Source organism: Heloderma suspectum, chromosome 5, assembly GCF_057233095.1.
Source record: "Heloderma suspectum isolate Gila_16-S chromosome 5, 16-S_ref, whole genome shotgun sequence".
Lineage (NCBI taxonomy): Eukaryota > Metazoa > Chordata > Lepidosauria > Squamata > Helodermatidae > Heloderma > Heloderma suspectum.
In genome coordinates this window covers 20,602,559-20,627,576 of record NC_139462.1, presented here as the reverse complement: position 1 = coordinate 20,627,576, position 25,018 = coordinate 20,602,559, and the positions used below count along the sequence as shown (strand labels likewise).

General features: G+C 45.1%; 1 protein-coding gene across 20 annotated transcripts in view; it reads left to right on the top strand.

Moving 5' to 3' along the window:
* Positions 1-2,939: 2,939 nt before the first annotated feature.
* Positions 2,940-25,018, top strand: part of PLAC8 (placenta associated 8) — a 34,584-nt gene continuing 12,505 nt past the window's right edge. For 3 of the 20 annotated variants that reach the window (XM_084855519.1, XM_084855523.1, XM_084855509.1), the window contains exon 1: positions 2,940-2,997. Coding sequence is in view for 2 of the 20 variants with exons in the window: in XM_084855507.1 (XP_084711633.1) it covers positions 18,619-18,682 (64 nt within the window). In the remaining 18 variants the exon portion in view is untranslated. Of the gene's footprint in view, positions 2,998-15,070; positions 15,259-15,880; positions 16,264-16,450; positions 16,479-16,654; positions 18,705-20,780; positions 21,368-22,266; positions 22,323-25,018 lie in introns of those variants that run through there. The other 17 variants (XM_084855505.1, XM_084855506.1, XM_084855504.1 and 14 more) reach the window with 14 other exon arrangements.

The following is a 25,018-nucleotide window of genomic DNA, read 5'->3' as shown; positions in this document are numbered from 1 at the left end:
TGTCTTGGACTGAATTGTCCTTATGGTTGGGCACCCATCGAAACCCGTGCCGCTGCAGCAGGCTCACCACAAAGAGCTCCTCCTCCTCTTTGTTGTCACTGTTGCGAGCTCAAAATCTTACGCACATTTGCATGGAAGTCAGTCCCACGTTGGGTTCAGGGGGATTTACATCTGAGTAAACATGGATAGGATCAGGTTGCCACTTCCATTTAAATAAATTGGGCACGGTTGCAACGATCACTCATCCCATTGCCCGCCCACCCTTTACCCCTGAGAAGCGCAAAGAAGCTCCTTCCCCATTTCCTTTTATAATCTCGACAGTTAGGGTTCAGAGGCTCGACCATATAAGGTTAGTTGTTACTAGCTTGACCAAAGTGACTCCATGTTTGCCCGCTATATAACCTTAGCTAAGGCTGATGGGATGGTTATGCTGTTTATGAACTTTTAGCTGTCACATTAGCAAGAAATGTTCCGAGAAATAAACTGCTTGAGTGAAAACATGTAACCCCCACCCCCGAGTGTGCATCAAGTAACCACATGTCCTGGGCTTATTGCCAAGTTGAGAAGAATCTGCCTAACGGTTTTGTAACACCTGCTAAGTGCTAAAGTAACTGTTTCGTTCACTGCACACTAGTCTATGCAGCAGTGTGGAAAATTACTGATGCATGCGTGCTTTTGCGTATGTAACATCAGCTTGCTATAAGAACACCAGCCTGAGGTCTCCTGGGGGCTGGAGTATATTTTCTTGTAGTCAGCCTTGCTGCAGCAATAAAACAGCGTTGGATCCTTACCCGGTGTCTATGGCTTTATTGGACCCATACTAGACATGACCTAGGGGGGGCATTCTGCCTTCTTACCACACCCCAGATTGGGAGGCTGAGTGAGCTGTGATGGCAGTAAGGAGCAGCAGCAGCTACCACCATCTTCTTCCTCACCAGCTCTCTCCCTGGGAAACAGACTGCCAGGCAGGGCCGGCCCTACCATTAAGCAGAGTAAGGCAGCTGCGTGAGGTGGTGGGTGCTTGAGAGGGACAGCAGTGTTAAGGTGTTGGAAGACAGAGAGCTGTATGTGTGTGTGTGACACATGACCTGTTCTGCACCACCTAAGGGATTCTGCTGCCCTCAGGTGTGGTAGAGTGAAGGACACCGTCCTGCCACCAGTAGTGAAGTAAGATCCAACTGCCAATCCAGTTGGCTTCTATATAAGGAATGAGAGGCACCATCTTGACCTTTCCCTCAGGCTGCAAAATGTCTTTGGCTGGCCCTGGCAGCCCAGGTAGAGCTCAGTAACATTAGGTATATACATAATGTGTGTGTGTGTGTGTGTACATATATTAATTACATTTGTAACCAGTGGTGTAGTGGTAAATTTTGCACTGCAGACACTCATCATGACAGTCCACATAGCCACAGCCCTAAGGAAAGTCCAAAATTGCAGGCAACAGTGTTGATCCATATCAACAAACCAGTTCTAGGAGTTTTCATTTGCCAGGAGCAGGTCTTTCGTAAAGCTCAGGGGTCTTAATTGCGCATTCAAGACCAAGATACCGCAAAATACTTTGCATTACAACAGGAAACAATACATTGTTGCTGGAGAAATTCATTCCTCTGACCCCAGCTATTGTGAGAAATGCAACTAAGCTGAGTGGGAACAGGGAAGTCTGAAGGGGATGGCAGAGGACACCAGCGCCCCTGCAAGCCTTGGTTCCACTACACTGCTGTTTGTAACTCCCCTTTCCTCCTAGAAGTTGATGACAGGCCAGGGGCATTTTTGGATCCCTGGGCACATCTGGGAGTTTGAGAAACTGTTGTGGGCAGCACCATAAAATGGCTCCCATGGAAAATGTGGCTAGTAACATAATGGCTGCTGTGGGGGCCTGGCTAGTTAAAAGTGAGCTAAAGAGGGGTGGGGGAGAGAAATCGTGAGGCTGAAGGCAGGGAAGGCAGGGAAAATAGCAAGGCAAAAGGGTAGAGAGAAAGAGCAAGACTAGAGGCTGGGAGGGGGAGAAACAGCAAGGTGAAGGGGTGGGGAGAGAAATAGCAAAGCTAGAGGCTGGGAGGGGGAGGCAGCAAGGCAAAAGGGTAGAGAAAGGGCAAGGCTAGAGGCTAGGAGGGAAAGAAACTGTGCTAAAGAGGTGGGGGGAATAGTGAGGCTAGAGGCTGGGAGGGAGAGGGAAATAGCAAGGCAAAGGAGCAGAGGGGAGAAAAAGAGCAAGGCTATTGCTTAGAAAGGAAGAGAAAGAAGGCTGCTCTAACATTTTCCAACATTTTTCTTCAAACAATTTTTTTTAATGGGGCAGGGAGGGGAGAGCTTTGTGGGTGCTGTTGGAGGGCCCTGTGGGTGCCGCATTGGGGACCCCTGCTGATGGTATTCCCCCAAAGTTATCCTCACAACAAAACTGTTAGGCAGGTTAGGCTGGGAGACTGTGGCTGGCCCAACATCACTCAGTAAGGTGTATGGTTGGGTGAGGGTTTGAACCAGCCTCTTCCCCAGGCCTTGTCCTACATTCTAACCACAAGTAGATATAAACCTGACGGGTATATTTACAAAGAGAGCGTTAAGGAAGTGGATCCACTGAGGGATGGGGGCCCACTGAAGGTGTCCTTTCCCAGGAGTTCCTCCCCCCTCCACTCCAGAAACCTGGAATCAGCACTGAATTTTAATATTTCCATTATCTGCCTTGTAGGCTGTGTGATGGGAAGAGAGAGCACAGTTCAGTCCTACCCAGAAGTAAGCACCATTGAGTGCAACAGGGCACGCCCAGATAAGTGTGGCTAGGACGTTGTCTCTGTGACAAAGAATGGCTGGTTGATTTTGTTAAGAAATTTCTTACCCGACCAAACAAAGAGGAGTTATCTGCAATCAACTTCCTTAAACGAAAACGGCCAATTAAAGTCTTGGGAAGCAACGAGGGCAGGCTGCTGTTCTGAAAAATACCTATAGTTACAGCCAACTTCCTCCGAGCGTGGTCTCTCTCTCTGTGTTTCTAAACGCTTGGTAAGTAGCAAGTATGTAATCGGACATACTGCTGTTTAATGTTACCATATGATTCTCTTTCCATCTTTGAAAGTACTGAACAGAGTTAGCTGATGGAGAGATCTTTTGGAGACGGAAGCTACAATAACATAATAATTAATTTCAATTTCAGGGGAGAACCTGTAATCAATGCCACTTTTGTATGTTTATCAAGAGTATCTGTTTGCATGTATTTAAATTGCTTGGCTACCCAAGTACATGATATAAGCCGGGAAAATCTGGTTTGCATTTCCTTGATTTTTCCTAAAGCATCCTAGCTGCAAAAGTTGGACTTCCGCAAAATCGGGAGTGTGTTTGGAGGGCCTGTAACTGTTGAGGAGAATACAAGGGGAACAATCTGGCAAAAATTAGTCATGACCAAGGTTGATATTTTATGCATGATTACGTGGGAGTAAGTCCCTCAGTGGGGTTAACTTCCAAGTAAACATGGATAGGATTGGGTTGCCAATCCCACTGGATCTGGGGCACTCCAGTGTCCCAGTTTGTTGTATTTAGTGGGGCAGAGTGGGAGGTGGCAGTAATGCAACCGAAACAACCTGAGTTCGATCCCAGCGGAAGCTGGTTTCCAGGTAGCTGGCTCAGGTTGACTCAGCCCTCCATCCTTCCGAGGTCGGTAAAATGAGTACCCAGTTTGGTGGGGGAAAGGTAGTTAGGACTGGGGAAGGCAATGGCAAACCACCCCGCTATAGTCTGCCAGGAAAATGCCAAGGAAAAATGGCGTCCTTCTAGGGGTCAGTAATGAGTAATCTTGCTTGCACAAGAGGAACCTTTCCTTTCCTTTTCTTTTTCATTGAGAATAGCTTTTGGCAGCAGAAGCCAACTCCACTTAATTCCTGTAGTGATGGTGGTGCTGTGGTGTAAGAGAGCTTAAAATGCAAACCTGACATGCTCAGAGTTCATTTGGTTTTAAATCAGGGTTGGCAAATATTCTAACATATGGGGAATGTACAAGTGATTGTAAAACATGGGGGACCAGGGAGAAGAGAAACGATGCCTGTGTGCTTCACAGCTGAAGCAATACACACGGCTGTCTAAAGGGGCCCCTATAAGATCCTTATGTCCAGCATCTAAAATTACCTAGCTGCACTGCTGTGCGTTAATGGTGCCGCCTTCCTTTTCCCATTGTGAGACCTCAGGAAGATGCAGGTTAACACAGGCAGGCATCTCACCCGTGCTTTCCCTTACAGTGATGGGATTCTGTGGAGAGATGCCTCCGGGGCCCAGTCCTTCTGCTCTCTTTCTCAGCAGCGCTGTGTGGCAAATAGCTGCAGCTTCCCCGAGCTTTGACCTGCCTTGACCAGGGAAATGTGCAGAGCCAGCCACTGCATTTCCCACTGATACAGCCTCTCTCTTTCCTCCTCTTCAGAAAGAATAAGTTGGGGTCAGGGTCCCCAACTTTTTTGGACCCATGGGGACATTTGGGAATTTGAGAAGCTGCTGTGGGCACCACCATAAAATGCCTCATCAGTGAATCGCCACTTTGGCATTCACCTATTTCGTCTATGGATCTTAGGCTGTGTCTTATTCAGCAAAAACTTTTGCTTCATGTCTATTCGACCGCTCAATGTCTCTTTAATAAGGGATTGTCTAATACAGCTAATTGCTGGCAGTGCGATACAGCTAATGCTTCTTTTAAACAAATGTTTTGGCAGTGTCCAGTAATTGCTTCTTTTTGGGAGGAAGTTATTACACAGAGACACTTTGTACTGGAACTGTCTTTAATATTCACTATTCGCTCTTTTAAATTATTTTTCTGTTTCATGGAAATTAACAAATGGTCAGCATTAATGGATTCTCCATGCCCTTTTGATAGCGAAAAGACTGATATTACATCATTGAAAGGATAAACGCTCACTTCCTTTAATGCAATGGATTGAGGACCTTACAATGCTTTCAGTATTTGAATGGGTGGCATATAGACGCCACCTTCAGATGGATACTTACTTGGATAGTTGGTTCGCTTTTGTTGAAGCCTATGCATAATTGCTAGAAAGTTGTATGCATGTCATATGTATTCATTGCTATGGATATATATAAATGTACATATAATAAATAGGGGGAAATTTAAAAGTTTTGCAGGTGCCCACGGGTGCCACATTGGGGACCACTTCATGGATGCCATTGGAGTAGCTGATTTCCCTGCACTGGGAAAGCTTACTGCTAGCATTGACTTACTTTTTAGTATCCTAAACTTATCCAAAAGGGACAGGTCGCAACCCGATTTCCCACTCTCTGGTAAACACAGTTGGGGAAACTGATTTTTGCATGAGCCATGGATTTTGAACTCCCAGCGTCATCATTGTCATCGTCCTTGATTTATATCCTGCCCTTCTTCACAACTAACAGCTAACAACCTACATAAAACATAGCACACCAAATAATCGAGCAGTTAACAACCTCTATAAAGCACAGCACACCACATGAACAACATTAAACTATGCCACCATATGTGCTATGAGCACTCTTTCACCCTCATTTGAGTTAAGACAGAGGCTGCAAGATACTCTGTGTGTTATTTGCTCCTGGGTAGCACTACCACCATCCATATTTTAATACCTTAGTCTCAGCACATGCCCATTCAGACTTACAGTATGCATTTATGGAAAAGAACAGACCTAAAAAAATTTTTTTTAATTAACAAACTTTAAAGATTTGATAAATGTAAGGAAACATTCACTTATCAAAAGTTTGTCACCACTAGAGTAGTATATGCAATGCATTGGAAATCTAATCAAGTCCCAAGAATTTGTTGTTGTTCAGTCGTTCAGTCATGTCCGACTCTTTGTAACCCCATGGACCATAGCATGCCAGGCCTTCCTGTCCTCCGCTCTCTCCCGGGGTGTGCTCAAGTTCATATTCATTGCATTGGTGATGCTATCTAGCTATCTCATCCTCTGCCGTCCCCTTCTCCTTTTGCCTTCAATCTTTCCCAGCATCAGGGTCTTTTCCAGTGACTTTTCTCTTCGCATTAGGTGGCCAAAATATTTGAGCTTCAGCTTCAGTATCTGTCCTTCCAATGAGCAGTCAAGGTTGATTTCCTTTAGGATTGACTGATTTGACCTCCTAGCAGTCCCGGGGACTCATAAGAGTCTTCTCCAGCACCACAGTTCAAAAGCATCAATTCTTTGGCGCTCAGCCTTCCTTATAGTCCAGCTCTCACAGCCATACGTTGCTACTGGGAAAACCATAGCTTTGATTATATGAACATTTGTCGGCAAGGTGATGTCTCTGCTTCTTACTATGCTGTCTAGGTTTGCCATAGCTTTCCTCCCAAGGAGCATGCATCTTTTAATTTCATGGCTACAGTCACTGTCTGCGGTGATCCCCAAGAATGACAAAGTGGTATATTAAGCAATGGGAGTTTGCAGTTCTAAATAATTTAAGGGCACAATGCTATCGCTGCTAGTCAGCAGCTAGATGGCCACTGGACAGGTCAGTTCCCAGGAACCGACCCCCACCACCTCTTGCGCTGCCTCGTAGGCAGCATGGATCAGCCCTGTGCTCTGTGCTCGTAAGAGCAGCACAGAACGGCGAAAACGGGGCATTCCCGGGGGCAGGCTGGGGTGGAGAAGTCAGAAATCCAGTAGGACACATCCGATGTGTTATCCGGCAGATGCTTCCCACGCTCCGAGGTCCCACGGCTAGACAGCCGAAATCGGCTGTCTAGTTGCAAAAGCAGGGCTGGGGGAGTGGGGAGGAGATCTACTCCTCACTACTTCTCCCGCCCTGCACTGGATAGGCAGTTGCCCCTGGGGTCAGAGGCGACCGTCGATCCTGGTAAGATTGCTCTCTAAGTTGGATTATTAGAGCTAGCCAGGGAGGGAGGTTTGGTGCTAACTTTGAGCAACAACGGAAGTGGTTTAAACAATGGCTGGCAACCCATTTATGTTGATATGAAGAACTGTTGGTCTAAGCTGGCTGCTTCATATGTTGTTCTCATAGGTTCCTTTGAAAAATTTTATTTATACAATAATTTTTTTAAAGTAAAAAAAGAAGCTTTAGTGTAGGCAAAATGGCTAAGGCAGCTTAAACTTTGTGCCAATGCTATGCAAAAGAAACTCAATCCCTTTCAGAGTTGAAGTTAAAAGAACTGATTTATTTAAATCAGTATAAGAATGAAAGAAATGTGCCATTGCCTTAAAAAGAAAAGAACAAAACCAGACAGGATCCTCAGTTAGAATTCAACAAAAACACACAAGGTGCAATGAACTTCACAGAACTGCAGTCAATTAATATCTATAGAATAAAAAGAAGTGCATTTGTAATAGTTTAAAGACATGTATATAAACAAATAAGGCACAATCGATAGTACGCACCAAATTACAGAGGAAGTTAATAGTTCCAATGTATATACATCATATCAAATGCCTCAGTCTCTTAGGGCATGATCCTATCGGGATTCCCATCAGCCACTGAACTCAAAGGCTGATGGGAATCCTATGCAGAGTGGAAGGAGTGGGGAGGTGATTTTCGCCACCATGCTGCCCCCGCTCTGCATTTCAGTTAGACGGGCATTTTCACCCATCTAGCTGAAGCATCAGGGAGGGAGAAGGACGGAGGTTGGGGACAGCTTGCTTCCTGCTTCCTCAGTTCCCTCCCCTTCCCACCCACTGGCACACACCCTTTCCCTTTGCTCCGAGGTCACCTTTGCGATCTCGGAGAGGCAGCCGGTAAGGTTCTCTCCACTGACTTTGACATCAGATCCAGGAATCCGAATTAACCTATGGCCCCACAGACTCTGTCCCCAGATTGCTCTCCCCATTTGGTGGACTGATACGTTTGATATGATGTACATACATTGGAAACTTGAGCACACTCCGGGAGAGAGCGGAGGACAAGAAGGCCTGGCGTGCTATGGTCCATGGGGTCACGAAGAGTCGGACACAACTGAACGACTGAACAACAACAACATACATTGGAACTATTGACTTGCTTAATTTGGTGTGTACTGTTGATTGAGCCTTAACATGGAGCTTTTATCCTGCTATTGAGATTGGTGACTCACAGAAGTTTGTGGGTCCTTTAGATGATGCTGTCGACCTCCAGGGCGTCTCCCCCACTAAATGACCTTTAGTCTGTTTTTTTAAAGATTGGAGATAAAGAGCCGTCAAATTACCATGCTTGAGTTCCGCTTGAGTTCCCTCATGCAAATGGAAAACCCACAATAAGAGGAGCAGCTGTATAATGGAAGACTCAGATAAGGGGGAAAAGTGGGTGGGGGGAAGGAAGCGCATGTAAAGGGAGTCCATCATGATCCTGCATTTAAAACGGAAGCAGAAAGCCCCATTTTAAATTTGGGATTTTAGGCTGGTGTAGAGGTGCTCTTATTTGTTTATATACATGTCTTTAAACTATTATGAATAAAAAGAAAGAACACATGTATATACTAGCTGCATTATATTATACCCCAGGTGGACGTAGTAACCTACAGGGCTTTTCCTTTCATGCCTATGGCATGCGTCATCCCTGGTAGGCTGTAGCAGACATTTCAGAGACAGACAATGGCATTGGGAAGATGCTTTTTCTCTCTGGTGATTCAAAAAGGGGGTTGGGGGAGGAAGGTCAAATCAGGTGGAGAGTAAACCTTCCTTGGGACTCCTGAGGCTCCTCATGTAGGCAGAGGAACTGGTCATAAAAATGTACTAACAAGAACCCAGCAAAGTGGGTCAGAGGTGTGAATGGGAGCAGCTTCCTCTGGGATGTTCCAGTCAAGACAGAGTGGAAACCACCCAGTGGATTTGAGGGAGGTGCTCTGGACATGACTGATTGTCTCCTAGATCAGCTATCCCCAACCTGGCACTTTCCAGATATTTTGGATTACAACTCCCATCAGCCCCAGCCAGCATTGTCAATGGCCCAGGCAGCTGTAGTCCAAAACATCTGGAGGGTGCCACATAGAGGGAAGGCTGAACTAGATAATACTGTGGAGAGTTTCTGAGCATGGACAGATTCTCTTAAAATGTGTGTGCGTGTTTAGTTACAGTGCCCAAGGGATAAACCTTTAAAGAATTATATGTACTGAGACAAAAGACAGAGAGACACTCCTCTCTCCTCTCTCTCAGTATGTAGCCCAGTAGGAGGACTGGGTTACATCCTATGGCAGGATGCACAGCCTCTTTCATCTGGAGGGCCAAATTCCATTTCAGACAAGCTTCTGGGAGCCACATTCCAACGGTGGGCGGGGCCAAAGGCAAAAGGGGCAGGGCCTTTCACTTAAAGCTCTTACAGCCAGTAACTAACCCCTAGGAAAGGCATTTCAAGCTTTTGGAATGGAGGGGAAACAGCAGAACAGCCGGGAAAGGATTGGTGGCTGTAGAAAGCAGGTGGGCCTTCTGGGAAATCCTGGAGGGCTGGATTAGAACCCTTGGAGGGCTAAATTTGGCCCCTGGTCCTGAGGTCCGGAGGTTCTGCAACACCTGTCCTATGGCAAGTATCACTGGATCCTTGCCCCATTTGCAAGAAGCCCCTCACACAGCCCCCTTCTTCTTTCTAAGACGTTTCCCCACAAACATAAGGATTGAGAAACCGTGCTATTTTAAATAGTTTAACGTATTCTGCTTAGACCACCGTTTCCTGATTTACTAGGCAGCTGTATACTGAGGGTGATCAGATGCGATAGAAGTTGGGCATCTGGTGCTTTGGAGATTCTGGACCAGGAAGCAGCTGTTTATTTACCTCTGCGGATCAGCTGCACCTGCCAAAATTCCCTCTGGATCACAGGCTATGAAAAATACAGGGTCCGTGTCCCCTGCTGCCATACATGTATTCTGTCTTGTTTGTTGCTATTGTCCTTTCCATGCTTTCTCATCCAGGGCATATTTTCAGTCTGTCTCTTTTCTTCTCCCTTCAAACCTAAAGGAGGCTATTATTTCCCCTCTTTTGACATGAGAAATCATCCCATTCCTCATCTCTCTTTCATTTAAAAAACTGGGAGAGAATTCCATCTATATACTCAGTGTTGGTGTTTCCTTGGAAATACTGATCCCTTCTGTCCATTTCCATCTGCTCAGTCTGTGCAGCCTTTCCCCTATTATTACGTCTTCCGCATCTTCTATACCCCTGAATATAGTCCAAGAGTGTACACTGTGGGATCACTAGTGTGCAGAATATGGAAAACATTTAGGGTGCAATCCTATGCAGGTTTAGACAGGAAAAAGTCCTACAACTCCCACCTATGCTGGCTGGCAAATGCTGGGAGTTGTAGGACCTTTTCCTTTCTAAACCTGCATGGGATTGCACCCTAAATGTAGGACCTCTAAGGCAGAGGTGTTGAATCTCTTTCAGCCCAAGGGCCAAATACTGTTCTGGAGAAGCTTTTGGGAGCCGCATTCCAGTGGTGTGTGGGGCTGAAGGCAAAAAGCGGCATGGCCAAACTACTGAAAATACCAGCATATGTTAGTTTTTAGCTTACTGCCACTAACAAAGTCTTAGGAGAGGCATTTCAACCTTTTAGAAGGGGGGGATGTGCAACAGGCTGGAAACCGATTGTTGGACGGAGGGAAGGGGGTGGGGGTGGCCATCTGGGCAACGCCAGAGGGCCAGCCTTTGGTATAACACCCCTCCTCTAAGGCTGGGGTCCCCACATAAAGCTGCAATGCTCTCTGTGTGGGGCTGCCCTCGAGGCTGGTCCGGAAGCTGGAGCTAGTGCAGACCTTTCCCTCCTCCCCTTCTCCCTGTATCTGAGTCTTCCATCATCTTTCATTGATCTCACTCCTCTTCTTGCTGCTTTAACTTTTTTCACAGAGGAAACTGAAGTGGAACACAATAGGGTAATTTGATAGCTCATTTATCTGCAATCTATTTAAAAATGGAACAAAAGGCATTTAGTGCAGGAGATGCCTGGGATGATCACTGCATTGTGTAAAGAGCCCACAAACTTCCGTGAAGGAGCCATCTCAATCTCGGGATAAAAGCTCCATGTCATGAAGCCCTGTGATTCACCTGACCAAGCAAGAAAACAGCAGCTGTATAGACAGACCCCACGCAGCAACAGAAGTGTAAATCCTAGCTGAGTGTTCTGGGCTTCAGAATTAATTGATATGGGTTGTGGTCCCTGAAACCCCTCACACACAAAGCAGTACCACAAAATATATATTTATTGCTCCAACAGTATTACAGAATAACAAAACTTTGAAATGATAAAACAAGGGAAATATATGGCTACATATAATGCAATTAGGATGATTAGAAGCATAATAGAAATAGTGGCTAGCATATTTCGCAGTAAAATTTAAGTTCTGTTCCTCTCAGCCAACAAATCAGTCTTCATTAAGATCTTATGGTTATCTATCTGGCAGCGTGGTTGGCAGAACCTAGGTAATCATGTTTGGTAGGCTTCTTGTTCTCTCAGGATCTCTCTCTCAAACAGATGAAACCTTTGCCTTTTGTAACCCCTGTCTGGATGACTTCATCCTAAATTTCGGACCTGGTCATACCACTACTTCTAGTTTTACCATCTAACCCTAATGGGGCTTCCTCCCTACGCAGCCAGGTTTACCACTGACTTCAAAATAGTGCTTTGCCAAAAATTTCTCCCACATTTTTTTTTTACCATTCTCATTCCATTTGATAGAAGAGAAATTGCTTTTGAAAAGAGATTTGATGGTGAAGAAATTTCAAAGAAATTCTCATAGGTTGGGTTTGGATTTCTTGGGCTTACCTTACTTAGGAGATGGCCAAAGAGTGAGCATAAGTGGCCTGTTTTTCATTGTACAATCATCTCTCTGGCTGCCTGTCGCCTCCACAGCTTCCTACACTTCCAACTAAAGCCCAGTTTAAGACACCATGAAGCAATTCCTCCCAACTTAATCCCAGTTTTGTAGCAGAAATCAGAGTCAGAGAGACCACGGAGTGAAGGAAAAAGAGATTCTTCTTTATTTAACGCACGGGCTTAAGGCTGGAATCTTTTCCAAAGAGCCAGAAGCCGCGATTTACATCAGCACATTGTTTTTATAGATATTGTGACACATAGGAAACGGCTCCTCTTCTCCCTCCCATGTGGGGTTGCAGTTCTCAACATTTCTTCTCTTAGCACCATTGTTTATAATACAAGAACTGGGTTATAGGGTAGCCTTGATAAGGAGAGAACAGAAGAGAACAGCAGAGAACAAGATATACAACTGTATGACCTTTGACAAGATAAGGAATTCCTGTGTCTGGTCAGCTTACAACAATATATTCAAGGGAGAAAGAGCTCAGCAAGAACATGAAGCATGAGACTGCATGAAGCTTCTTAGTCTGACCCCTGATTTGGCTGCTACATTCCCCCCTTAAATGCATAATTTCATTACAATTATAGCATTTCATTACACAAATAGACATTCTGGTTTGCGAAGCATAACACAGGACTCTTATAGCAACCTTTTTACTTAATATCTTGTTGAGCTATTAGAGCAGAGAGGGTGGCTGTTTTACTAGCCAAGACATAAAACAGATTGGTTAAACAGCGCATATTATGCAAAGGCATAACAGTATCTCTATGAACAACACTGGTAGAATTAGGATGAACAATGCTTTTTAAGCTAGGTAAGATCTGGAAGCCAAGGGGTTAACCAATTTAGCCAATTGTTTTGTCCCATTGTTATGTTAGGCACTATATTATGCATGCAGATTGTTGATCTGTTTATTTATAGCATTGCCATTACAGTGGAAGGGGGTAAAGGGATAGCTTTATATTTTCCGGAAAATTTTTGACAATTAAGCATTTGTGCACACATAGCATTTGTTCCAGCAACGATGGGGGTGCGTAAAGTAAATTCTGTAGGGGGTAGGATCTTTGCAACCACACCCCAATCAGCATTTTGGGAATAAGTCAAGTTTATACCATAATTGCGTAACATGGTATCTTTTTGAATTTTTCCAGGATGTCTACAGACAGGGATTAGACAAGAGCTAATAAGCCTGTTTGCAGGTATATCTTTTGGCAAACAAAAATGTTTTATTCTAGTGATGTTAGCTAGGTGAAGCCAGTAATTATCAGCGAATTGCTGGGACAAACTTCCCCTTCAAGGGGCTGGCCCCCCTTTTTTTGCACCTTATTAAGGAAACACAATGCAACACTACTAACACTACAACACGCATGTTTGATCTTCTTTGGGATCTGACCGTACGCTGGGCAGCTTTTTACCTGGCAAGCTGCAGTAGGGTCTAGTCCCTCTCTTCAATTCTCTAACTGCAGGTCCGACCGTACGCAGGGCAGCTATTCAACTGGCAAGCTGCAGTAGGGTCTAGCCTGAGTCTTCTTACTGCTTCTTCAGAATGATTTTTAAAGGATTTTCAGGATTTCTGTTTACAGTCTACTCCCCGCTTCTTGCTCTTTTGACTCGTATCTAATGTATCCAGGGTTTAACTCCAGCTGCTTTCATAGCTGCGGGGGTGGAAAGTATGACGGTTTTTGGTCTTCTTCACTTGGGGGTTAAAGGGTTATTTTTCCCTCTTTAACTCATACTTCATTTTCTGGTTGGAAAGGATGAACTTCTGTGATGGGAATGGCTTATTTTCTAAGACAAAGTGACGCTGGGCTTGAAGAACTTCGCCTAGTGTTTGGACTTCTTGTTTAAGGCTAACGTTTGCTTGCTCTTGAGGCCACTTTAGTGTCAATTATGAAGTCAGTGTCACGGCCTCTCACAGTTAATGTCACGGCCCCTTTCAAGCTGTCTTCTCTCTCGCCCATTCTGGCCCGTTTGGTTTTTTTCCTTTGTGTATTTGATTCATTTTATTTGGGCATTCATGCCACCGATGTCCATCTTGTCCACACTGGGCACACTGTGCCTCTGCTTCTGCTGGGTCTTTTCTATTTTTTCTTTCATCTTGGGCCTCTGGGTCGAGGGGGGTATACTGGCGATAGGCAATTAAAAGACGCTCCAAGTATGCTCTGGGGCCTCGGTGGCACCTTGCAGCACTTTAGACACTTTGGTCATATTAACTGACTTCTTTATACCTGCTTTCATGGCTTCTAACAGCAGGGTTTGATACTGGGTGAGGCGCTCTAGCTCCGCTTGTGTTTTGGGATTCTAGCACGGGGGGAGTTTATTTACAAGGAGACTTTATTGGGTAACTTACAGCACACAGGCGTACCTAATGGTTGGATCAGACAGCTTCTCTGAACCACGAGCTATTGGGCTAAATGGGTTTTATACCATACATGTTACTCATGAGGCAGCACAACACTAGCAAGCATTTTTAGCATAGGCTAGAAGTGTTTGGTTCTCAGGCACAGCTTTCTGTAAACAACTTTGCTTCCTAAGGTGCTTGATAACACTTTTATTTATTAATATGGGAAGACAAATTTCTCTCTTTCTTTTGCTTTTTTTTCTTGCTGATTTGCCTGTATTGCAGATCATGTTTCAAACTTTTTACATAAAACTTTCTGCTCTATGCACCAGCCTTGTCTTTTTTAAGTTAAACTCACTTACTTAAACCTTTCTGCCTTACACTAGTCCCAATGACACACATTTGGGATAGGCTTTTTTTCTCTTTTTAGTTACATTTTTTTTCATCTTAAAGAACTATTACATTATTGTGGCTACTTTACCCTAGGTAATAAGCTCCAGGCACAATCAGCTGCTTTTAACTCATCCTGGGTCAACTATGGCCACGCTTCTTCTCTACAAATGTTCTTTCTCTTTGCCTCTTGCCTTTTCTTTCTTCTTTTTTTTCTTTCTCTATCTGTCTGCTACTTTCTCTGTTTCTCTGGTTTTTTCTACTTGCTCCTAAGTAGAAAAGTTCTTTCTCGACTTGCTTTTGTCTTTCTTTTGTCATTCATTGGGAACCACACTCAGTATTATTTGGAGTTGCAACTAACACTAATCTGCAAATATACACAACAAACGTTTTCTGCAATTTAACACAATGCATGGAAAGCACTTTTTGCATGGTAAGGCATGATGGAGCAGATCCAGCAATTAGGGGGGGAAAGCTCTCGGGGCTATTTATCACTAGACAAGCTAGCCAGGGATTTACAATATCGCACGCCCACACACACACACACGCACGCGCACACACTTTTTTTCTCTTCTCTTTCAACTTGGTAAACGAAAGCAAATTGCCGAAACTCAGGATGCTGGGGGGTGATGGGCATCGCCTTATACTTGCATTTTTCAGGCAGCCATTAATCTTCTTCGGGGAGGCGGTGGGGTGATTTGCAAGACTTCAAAGGCAAGCTTCTCAGTTTGTTTGTATTTGTAAATCTCAAGCTTAAAACAGGACAGGACACACGATGAGGTACAGGGCAGCTAAATCTTTGCTTTGGCACAGGCAACAAATAACTCGGGTCAGCTTTCTTCGCTGGGGTCTCAAACAGGAAAACAGTCTTAATTTAAAGTTGTAACATCACTAACAGCGTCAGCCAGCCAGCTACACAGATCTCACTGTTTTTTAAGACAGTTACTCCAATATCTTCTTTTCTTTTCAATCAGGTTGGGTCTTCCAGCTTACACAGTTTATTGCAGCTTCTAGGAGCATGGTAGTAGCGTGATTTTGGCTTGGCCAGGAACATGCTGTCTGGTTTTGTAGCAGCCATATCGGGGGTCAGACTAAGTAGCCTCATGCAGTCTCATGCTTCATGTTCTTGCTGAGCTCTTTCTCCCTTGAATATATTGTTGTAAGCTGACGAGACACAGGAATTCCTTATCTTGTCAAAGGTCATACAATTGTATATCTTGTTCTCTGCTGTTCTCTTCTGTTCTCTCCTTATTATGGCTATCCTATAACCCAGTTCTTGTATTATAAACAATGGTGCTGGGAGAAGAAATGTTGAGGACTGCAACCCCACGCGGGAGGGGGAGGAGGAGCCGTTTCATATGTGTCACAATGTCTATAAAAACAATGTGCTGATGTATTTCGGGGCTTCTGGCTCTTTGGAAATGATTCCAGCCTTAAGCCCGCGCGTTAAATAAAGACTCTCTTTTTCCTTCACTCCGTGGTCTCTCTAACTCTGGGTTCTGCAACATAAATGGTGCCGTGACTCGATGTGGCAGGCTCTGAGACAGAGAGGTGGCAGTTGCCTGCTCTTAATTGCCGCACCGGGAAGACGAGCTCGGCGCATGCCTCCCTTTCTTGGCGCCACCGACCTTTTTGTCGAGTGAATGGGAGAAAGCCTGCACCGGGATCGCCCAAATGGCAGCGAGCAGCAAGAGAACCTTGGGAAGCGGAGGAAGGAACTTGAGCCCTATCTGTATTGCAGCTGCAATTGAGTTGAAACCCACATTGGAAGCCTTCAGGAGAAAGGCAAGTATATGGGAAAAAGAGGGCCCCGCCTTTAGGGAGAAAGGCCACTGGGCAGAAAAAAAGAGGGCCCCGCCTTATGAAGAAGTGTTGGTGGTATACGTATACGTATACAAAAAGTACCTACTCCTTGCGGGTAGAAGGGGGGCCTGATCACACCCCCGAGTGGGCGCCAGTACCCAGCACGCCTGTATTCAGTAGGAAGCTGAGGAAGCTGGGTAAGCCGCTTTCCGCTCTGGTAAAAAGTGGGAAAAGTGGGTGGCAGGGACATATGAATAAAGTGATGAAACTGATGATTGTGTGAGTGGCTACTGCGGTTTCTGACGCATACCGTTGACCGTCCGGGTGCCCAGGCCAGTAGCAAAGTGCATGGTGTGTAAAATCCTCTTGTGTCGGCCAGTGAGACCCCTTACTCACTGACCAATCCCCATTCCCTAATTGTGTCTGTCTTCAATTTAAGAGGGAGGCTATGGGTGGTGGGGGAAGCAAACCTTGCACCCCCTTGGGATGTATGCTAGCAAACGTTAAGAAAGGTTTTAGTGGAGATTATGGGGACCCCCCCATGAATCCTCAACGGTTGCAGACTTTGTATGAAATAGAGTTGCCGTCTTTTAGTGTAGGATGGCCTACTAAAGGCTCTTTGGAGCCCAGCAAAATCAGCCGTGTATATGCCATTGCGGTTGGGAGACCTGGGCACCCCAACCAATTTCCCTACATAAACTCATGAGATTCCATAGTCCGCGCTTCTCCTCCATGGCTAAAGAAATGGCTAGAATCCCAGGCAAAAGTTTTGGTGCTCAGAAAAGAAAAATTGGCCAAAAAGAAATTACAACCAGTGTTAGAAGCCCCGTGTGAAGATCTGGCAGAGCTAACGGCGTTTCCACCTGCTTGTGCCCTGCTTCCACCACGGGCCCATGTTACTGTAAGACCGCCCCGTCGAGATCCAGATCCTGTGGCTCCTGAGCCCCTGCCATCCCCCCTGCAGACGCATTGCCCCTCGCTTTGACTTAGAACTGTCGCCATCAGTTTCAAGCCCCACTGGCAGTAATTCACCGATTTCAGCTACGGTCCTCAACTCCCACATATTGTCTGCCGAGACCTCCATCTCTACGGGATCGGGAGGTTCCCCTCTTACACCTCAATCAGCATTAATAAAAGAAACTGAAGAACTGAAGTGTTGGGCAGAAGATTTAATAAAATCGGCAGTGACCCTTAAAAAGATGTGTTCTCACAAAAAAAGGGAGGCGAGCTCGTCTACTGCTCAAGACTTGCACCCCCTTGAGATGTATGTCAAACAAAGAAGGAAAAAGTTTTTTTTAAAAAAGATTCAGAATAGAGAGAGAAAACAGCAAAAAGCTCAAGGTCGAGCTGAGAGATAAAAAAGAACAAGATCTGAGGCTGTTAATTAGAAAAATGTTTCAGGACAGTCTGGCTTTTAACAAAGCGTGGGAGCGTGAGGGTGTAAGGCCGAAGAAGTAGCTGTTAGCCTAGCGCACCGAGAGAGGGGGGGCAGGAAAATTGCCCACAACGTTCTGAGTTGTGCAACATCATCACTTCGCCTAATTGAGATGAAATCCCTAAGAAATGGAAACTGAAAATGAGGACCCAGAAGATAAAGGCAAAATAGAAAATAAAGGTGAAGAATCAGCCCCCAGAGCACAGGCTAGACCCCTCTTCGAGTGAAAAGTGTGCCATAAGACTGTCCCAAAGCAGAATGAAGCAGAGAGACCACGTTAAAGATCTCTGTCAAGGTAACCGTGTTTAGCTTTGAACTGTGTTAGAATTGCAAAGAGCCTGTAGCTACTGACCATCAGCTATATGATTTCTGAAGAGCGTAACCATTAAGCTTTTGCCGTGGGATTCCCTGCAATGAAGAAATCTCACTGATTTGAGTGTCCAGTGTTACACTGCCTAAGTGTGTGTGCTGAAGAGACCGAGAAACCAGACAGCATGTTCCTGGCCAAGCCAAAATCACGCTACTACCATGCTCCTGAAAGCTGCAATAAACTGTGTAAGCTGGGAGACCCAACCTGATTGAGAAGAAAAGAAGATACTGGAGCAACTGTCTTAAAAAAACAATGAGATCTGTGTAGCTGGCTGGCTGACGCTGTCAGTGATGTTACAACTTTAAATTAAGACTGTTTTCCTGTTTGAGACCCCAGCGAAGAAAGCTGACCCGAGTTATTTGTTGCTCGTGCCAAAGCAAAAATTTGGCTGCCCTGTACCTCATTGTGTCCTGTTTTGAGCCTGGGATTTACAAATACAGACAAACTGAGAAGCTTGCCTTTGAAGTCCTGCAAATCACCCCACCGCCTCCCCGAAGATTAATGGCTGCCTGAAAAATGCAAGTATAAGGCGATGCCCATCACCCCCCAGCGTCCTGAGTTTCGGCACTCAGTGTTTCAGTGCTTTCGTGTACCAGGTTAGAAGAGAAAAAAAAAAGAGTAAGTTTTTAGAATGTCTGTGAGAACCTGACAGAAGTAAAATAGAATTTACAGAGGAGTTGCCCAGGTTAAAGCGTCACGGCTAGAGAGCTGAGCTGTGCCGCTCTGTTTAGACAGAGGCCTTGCTAAAAAGTTAAAGGCCCTTGTCTGTCAGAAGGGGTGCAGGGCCACACTTTCCCTTTTTAAACTGATGCAAAAGTGGAGAGCCTTTGCTGGAAACATCTCATCTTCATTGCCCAGAGCCTTCTGTGTTTGTCTCCATCATCATCTGGGCTTTTTAGAGACACTCTGCACATGAACTAAAATTTTAAATTGTCAAAGACTTGCCATGGACAGTGCTGTGAAGCTTTTGATAAACTTAAACTCTCATCGCTGTGGACCGTGTGTCTGTGTTTGTAGTCAGCTCAGTGTACAGCAGGCTGAGTTTGATCTATGACTTTTAGATTTCCTTCTGCCAGAACACATGCAGCATAGAGTTGCCGATGCAAAAATGGTGACCTAGAACTCTTTGCGTGTGTGGGTATGCCCGTCCCTTTATTTTAATGGGCCCTGAGCTTTCAGCCAGAAGAGCAGTATGATTGCTGGATCTGCTCCATCATGCCTAACCGTGCTAAAAGTGCTTTCCATTCATTGTGTTAAATTGCAGAAAAAGTTTGTTGTGTATATTTTATGATTTCTTAGATATCATAAAATATATGTGATATTTGCAGATTAGTGTTAGTTGCAACTCCAAATAATACTAAGTGTGGTTCCCAATGGATGACAAGGAGAAAAGACAAAGGCAAGTAGAAAAGAGGGAATAGAGAAAGTAGCAGACAGATAGAAAAGGGAGAAAAAAAGAAGAAAAAAAAGGCAAGAGGCAAAGAAAAAACATTTGTAGAAAAAAAGCGTGGCCATAGTTGCCCCCAGGGTAAATTAAAAGCAGCTGATTGTGCCTGGAGCTTATTACCTGGGGTAAAGTAGCCACAATAATGTAATAGTTCTTTAAGATGGAAAAAAATGTAACTAGAAAGAGAAGAAGAGCCTATCCCAAATGTGTGTCATTGGGACTAGTGTAAGGCAGAAAGGTTTAAGTAAGTGAGTTTAACTTGAAAAAGACAAATAAAGAGACAAGGCTGGTGCATGGAGCAGAAAGTTTTATGTAAAAAGTTTGAAACATCTGCAATACAGGCAGATCAGCAAAGAAAAAGAAAGCAAAAGAAAGAGACAAAATATGTCTTCCCATACTAATGAATAAAAGTGTTATCAAGCACTTTGGGAAGTGAAGTTGTTTAAAGGAAGCTGTGCCTGAGAACCAAACACTTCTAGCCTATGCTGAAAATGCTTGCTAGTGTTGTGTTGCCTCATGTATGGTATAAAACCCATTTAGCCCAATAGCTCATGGTTCAGAGAAGCTGTCTGATCCAACCATTAAGTACGCCTGTGTGCTGTAAGTTACCCAATAAAGTCTCCTTGTAAGTACCCCCCCCCCCGCTGGAATCCCAAAACACAAGTGGGGCTAGAGCGCCTCACCCAGTATCAAACCCTGCTGTTAGAAGCCATGAAAGCAGGTATGAAGAAGTCAGTTAATATGACCAAAGTGTCTAAAGTGCTGCAAGGTGCCACCGAGGCCCCAGAGCGTACTTGGAGCGTCTTTCAGATGCCTATTGCCAGTACACTCCCCTCGACCCAGAGGCCCAAGAAGACGTGGACGAAAGAAGAAAAGAAGACCCGGCAAAGGCAGAAGATTCTTAAAAAAAGAACCAGTGTGCCCAGTGTAGACAAGATGGACATTAGTGGCATGAATGCCCAAATAAAATAAATCAAATACAAAAGAGAAAACCAAAGGGGCCAGAATGGGCGAAGAGGGAGACAGCTTGAGAGGGGCCGTGACATTGACTTCATAATTGACACTGGAGCGGCATCAAGAGCAAGCAAACGTTAGCCTTAAACAAGAAGTCCAAACACTGAGCAAAGTTCTTCAAGCCCAGCGTCGCTTTGTCTTAAAAAATAAGCCATTCCCATCACAGAAGTTCATCCTTTCCAACCAAGAGTTAAAGTATGAGTTAAAGAGGGAAAAATAACCCTTTGACTCCCAGATAGAGAGGACTGAGAACTGTCATACTTTCCACCCCCGCAGCTATGAAAGCAGCTGGAGTTAAACCCTGGATACATTGGACACGAGTCAAGAGAGCGAGAGGGGGAGAGTAGACTGTAAACAGAAATCCTGAAAATCCTTTAAAAATCATTCTGAAGAAGCAGTAAGAAGACTCAGGCTAGACCTTACTGTGGACACACCGGGAGACTGTTCCCCTGCGTATGGTCAGAACTGCAACTGGAGAATTGAAGAAGGGGACTAGACCCTACTGCAGCTTGCCAGGTGAATAGCTGCCCGGCGTACAGTCAGATCCCAAAGAAGATCAAACATGCGTGTTGTAGTGTTAGTAGTGTTGCATTGTGTTTCCTTAACACAAGGTGCAAAAAGGGGGGTCTGCCCCTGGAAGGAGAGTTTGCCCCAGTAATTTGCTGATAATTACTGGCTTCACCTGGCTAACATCACGAGAGTAAAACATTTTTGTTTGCCAAGAGGTATACCTGCAAACAGGCTTATTAGCTCTTGCCTAATACCTGTCCGTAGACATCCTGGGAAAATTCAAAAAGATACCATATTAAGAGTTTATGGTGTAAGTTTAACTTATTCCCAAAATGCTAATTGGGGCGTGGTTGCAAAAATCCTACCCCCTACAGAGTTCACTCTACGCACCCCCATCGTTGCTGAAACAAATGCTACGTGTACACGAATGCTTAATTGTAAAAAATTTTCCGGAAAATATAAAGCTATCCCTGGCCCCCTTCCACTGTAATAAAATTCAAAACATATCTTTTAATGATGCCCACATACTTTTGCCTCATGGATGGTTTTAGACATGTAGTTCCCGCACTTGGTCATTCATTCCTGCCAACTTGTCTAATAACCACCCATGTTGCCTCAGCCGCCAATTGAACTGGTGCCAATTCTTCCCCTGTGGCCCGAGAAAATCCGTCGACAGCAGCCTCGAGCGCTCCAACTAACTAAAAATTGTAATAGTCATGTGCAGTTACATTCTGACTCAGAAAAATTGGCCTTAGCAATGTCACTGGTTGGGGTTCCAGGTTTAGCCTTGGCTGATGGTCTAGAGATCAACCGGTTAGCTTGCAGCTTAGCCAAAAGCATAAATGCCACCTCACGAGCATTGTCATTGTTAAATAAAGAGTTGCGTGATCTAAGAGGTGCAGTTCTAGAAAATAGAGCTGCACCTTCTTCATCATTTAAGTTGTGAGACACACCAAAAGCTCTGTTGTTTTAACTTAACTGATAATGGCAATGCTGTAGATGAACAGATCAACAAGCTGCACAATATAGTAGCTAACAAAACAATAAGACAAAACAATTAGCTAAATTAGTTAACCCCTTGGCTTCCAGATCTTAGCTGGCTTGAAGCATTGTTCATCCTAATTCTACTAGTGTTGTTCATAAAAGTTCTGTTATGTCTCTGCGTTCCTTGTCTTATGCGCTGTTTAACCAATCTGTTTTATGTCTCAGCTAGTAAAACTGCTGCCCTCTACGCTCTAATAGACCAACAAGAGGCTAAGTAATATGTATGTCACAAAAAGCTTTGTATGGTTATCAGAAATGCTATAATTGTAATGAAATTATGCATTTAAGGGGGGAATGTAGCAGCCATATTGGGGGTCAGACTAAGTAGCCTCATGCAGTCTCATGCGTCATGTTCTTGCTGAGCTCTTTCTCCCTTGAATATATTGTTGTAAGCTGACGAGACACAGGAATTCCTTATCTTGTCAAAGGTCATACAATTGTATATCTTGTTCTCTGCTGTTCTCTTCTGTTCTCTCCTTATCATGGCTACCCTATAACCCAGTTCTTGTATTATAAACAATGGTGCTGGGAGAAGAAATGTTGAGGACTGCAACCCCACGCGGGAGGGGGAGGAGGAGCCGTTTCATATGTGTCACAATGTCTATAAAAACAATGTGCTGATGTATTTCGGGGCTTCTGGCTCTTTGGAAATGATTCCAGCCTTAAGCCCGCGCGTTAAATAAAGAATCTCTTTTTCCTTCACTCCGTGCTCTCTCTGACTCTGGGTTCTGCAACAGTTTCTCAGTCTCTTCAGCACACACATTTAGGCAGTCCAACACTGGACACTTAAATTAGTGAGATTTCTTCATTGTAGGGAATCCCACGGCAAAAGCTTAACGGTTACGCTTTTCAGAAATCATATAGCTGATGGTCTACAGGCTTTACGAAATTCTAGGACAGTTCAAAGCTAAACACGGCTACCTTGACAGAGATCTTTATTGTGGTCTTTCTGCTTCATTCTGCCTTGGGACAGTCTTATGGCACACTTTCCACTCGAAGAGGGGTCTAGCCTGTGCCCTGGGGGCTGATTCTTCACCTTTATTTTCCATTTTGCGCCTTCATCTTCTGGGTATTCATTTTTAGTTTCCATTCCTCAGGCGAGAAATCTCAATTAGGCGAGGTGATGATGTTGCACAACTCAGAATGTTGTGGGCAATTTTCCTGCCCCCCCTCTCTCGGCACACTAGGCTAACAGCTACTTCTTTGGCCTTACACTCTCACGCTCCCACGCTTTGTTAAAAGCCAGGCTGTCCTGCAACATTTCTCTAATTAACAGCCACAGATCTTGTTCTTTTTTCTCTCAGCTCGACCTTGAGCCTTTTGCTGTTTCCTCTCTCTATTCTGAATCTTTTTTTTAAAAAAACCTTTTTCCTTCTTTGGTTTGACGTACATCTCAAGGGGGTGCAAGTCTTGAGCAGTAGACGATGACTGATGAGCAGTAGACGAGCTCGCCTCCTCTTTTTTGTGAGAACACATCTTTTTAAGGGTCACTGCCGATTTTATTAAATCTTCTGCCCAACACTTCAGTTCTTCAGTTTCTTTTATTAATGCTGATTGAGGTGTAAGAGGGGAACCTCCCGATCCCGTAGAGATGGAGGTCTCGGCAGACAATATGTGGGAGTTGAGGACCGTAGCTGAAATCGGCGAATTACTGCTGGTGGGGCTTCAAACTGATGGCGACAGTTTTAAGTCAAGGCGAGGGGCAATGCCTCTGCAGGGGGGATGTCAGGGGCTCAGGAGCCACAGGATCTGGATCTCGACAGGGCGGTCCTACAGTAACATGGGCCCATGGTGGAAGTGGGGCACAAGCAGGTGGAAATGCCGTTAGCTCTGCCAGATCTCCACACGGGGCTTCTAACACTGGTTGTAATTTCTTGGCCAATTTTTCTTTTCTGAGCACCAAAACTTTCGCCTGGGATTCTAGGCATTATTTTAGCCATGGTCGAGAAGCGCGGACTATGGAATCCCACGGGTTTATGTAGGGAAATTGGTCGGGGTGCCCAGGTCACCCAACCACAATGGCATATACACGGCTGATTTTGCTGGGCTCCAAAGAGCCTTTAGTAGGCCATCCTACACCAAAAGACGGCCACTCTATTTCACACAAAGTCTGCAACCGTTGAGGATTCATGGGGGGGTCCCCATAATCTCTACTAAAACCTTTCTTAACATTTGCTAGCATACATCCCAAGGGGGTGCAAGGTTTGCTTCCCCCACCACCCATAGCCTCCCTCTTAAATTGAAGACAGACACAATTAGGGAATGGGGATTGGTCATTGAGTAAGGGGTCCCACTGGCCGACACAAGAGGATTTTATACACCACACACTTTGCTACTGGCCTGGGCACCCGGACGGTCAACGGTATGCGTCAGAAACCGCAGTAGCCACTCACACAATCATCAGTTTCATCACTTTATTCATATGTCCCTGCCACCCACTTTTCCCACTTTTTACCAGAGCGGAAAGCGGCTTCCCCAGCTTCCTACTGAGTACTGGTGTGCTGGGTACTGGCGCCCACTCGGGGGTGTGATCAGGCCCCCCTTCTACCCGCAAGGAGTAGGTTCTTTTCTTTGTATACGTATACCACCAACACTGACCTTCTTCATAAGGCGGGGCCCTCTTTTTTTCTGCCCAGTGGCCTTTCTCCCTAAAGGTGGGGCCCTCTTTTTCCCACATACTTGCTTTTCTCCTGAAGGCTTCCAATGTGGGTTTCAACTCAATTGCAGCTGCGATACAGGCAGGGCTCAAGTTCCTTCCTCCGCTTCCCAAGGTTCTCTTGCTGCTCGCTGCCGTTTGGGCGATCCCGGTGCAGGCTTTCTCCCATTCACTCGACAAAAAGGTCGGTGGCGCCAAGAAAGGGAGGCATGCGCCGAGCTCGTCTTCCTGGTGCGGCGATCAAGAGCAGGCAAATGCCAC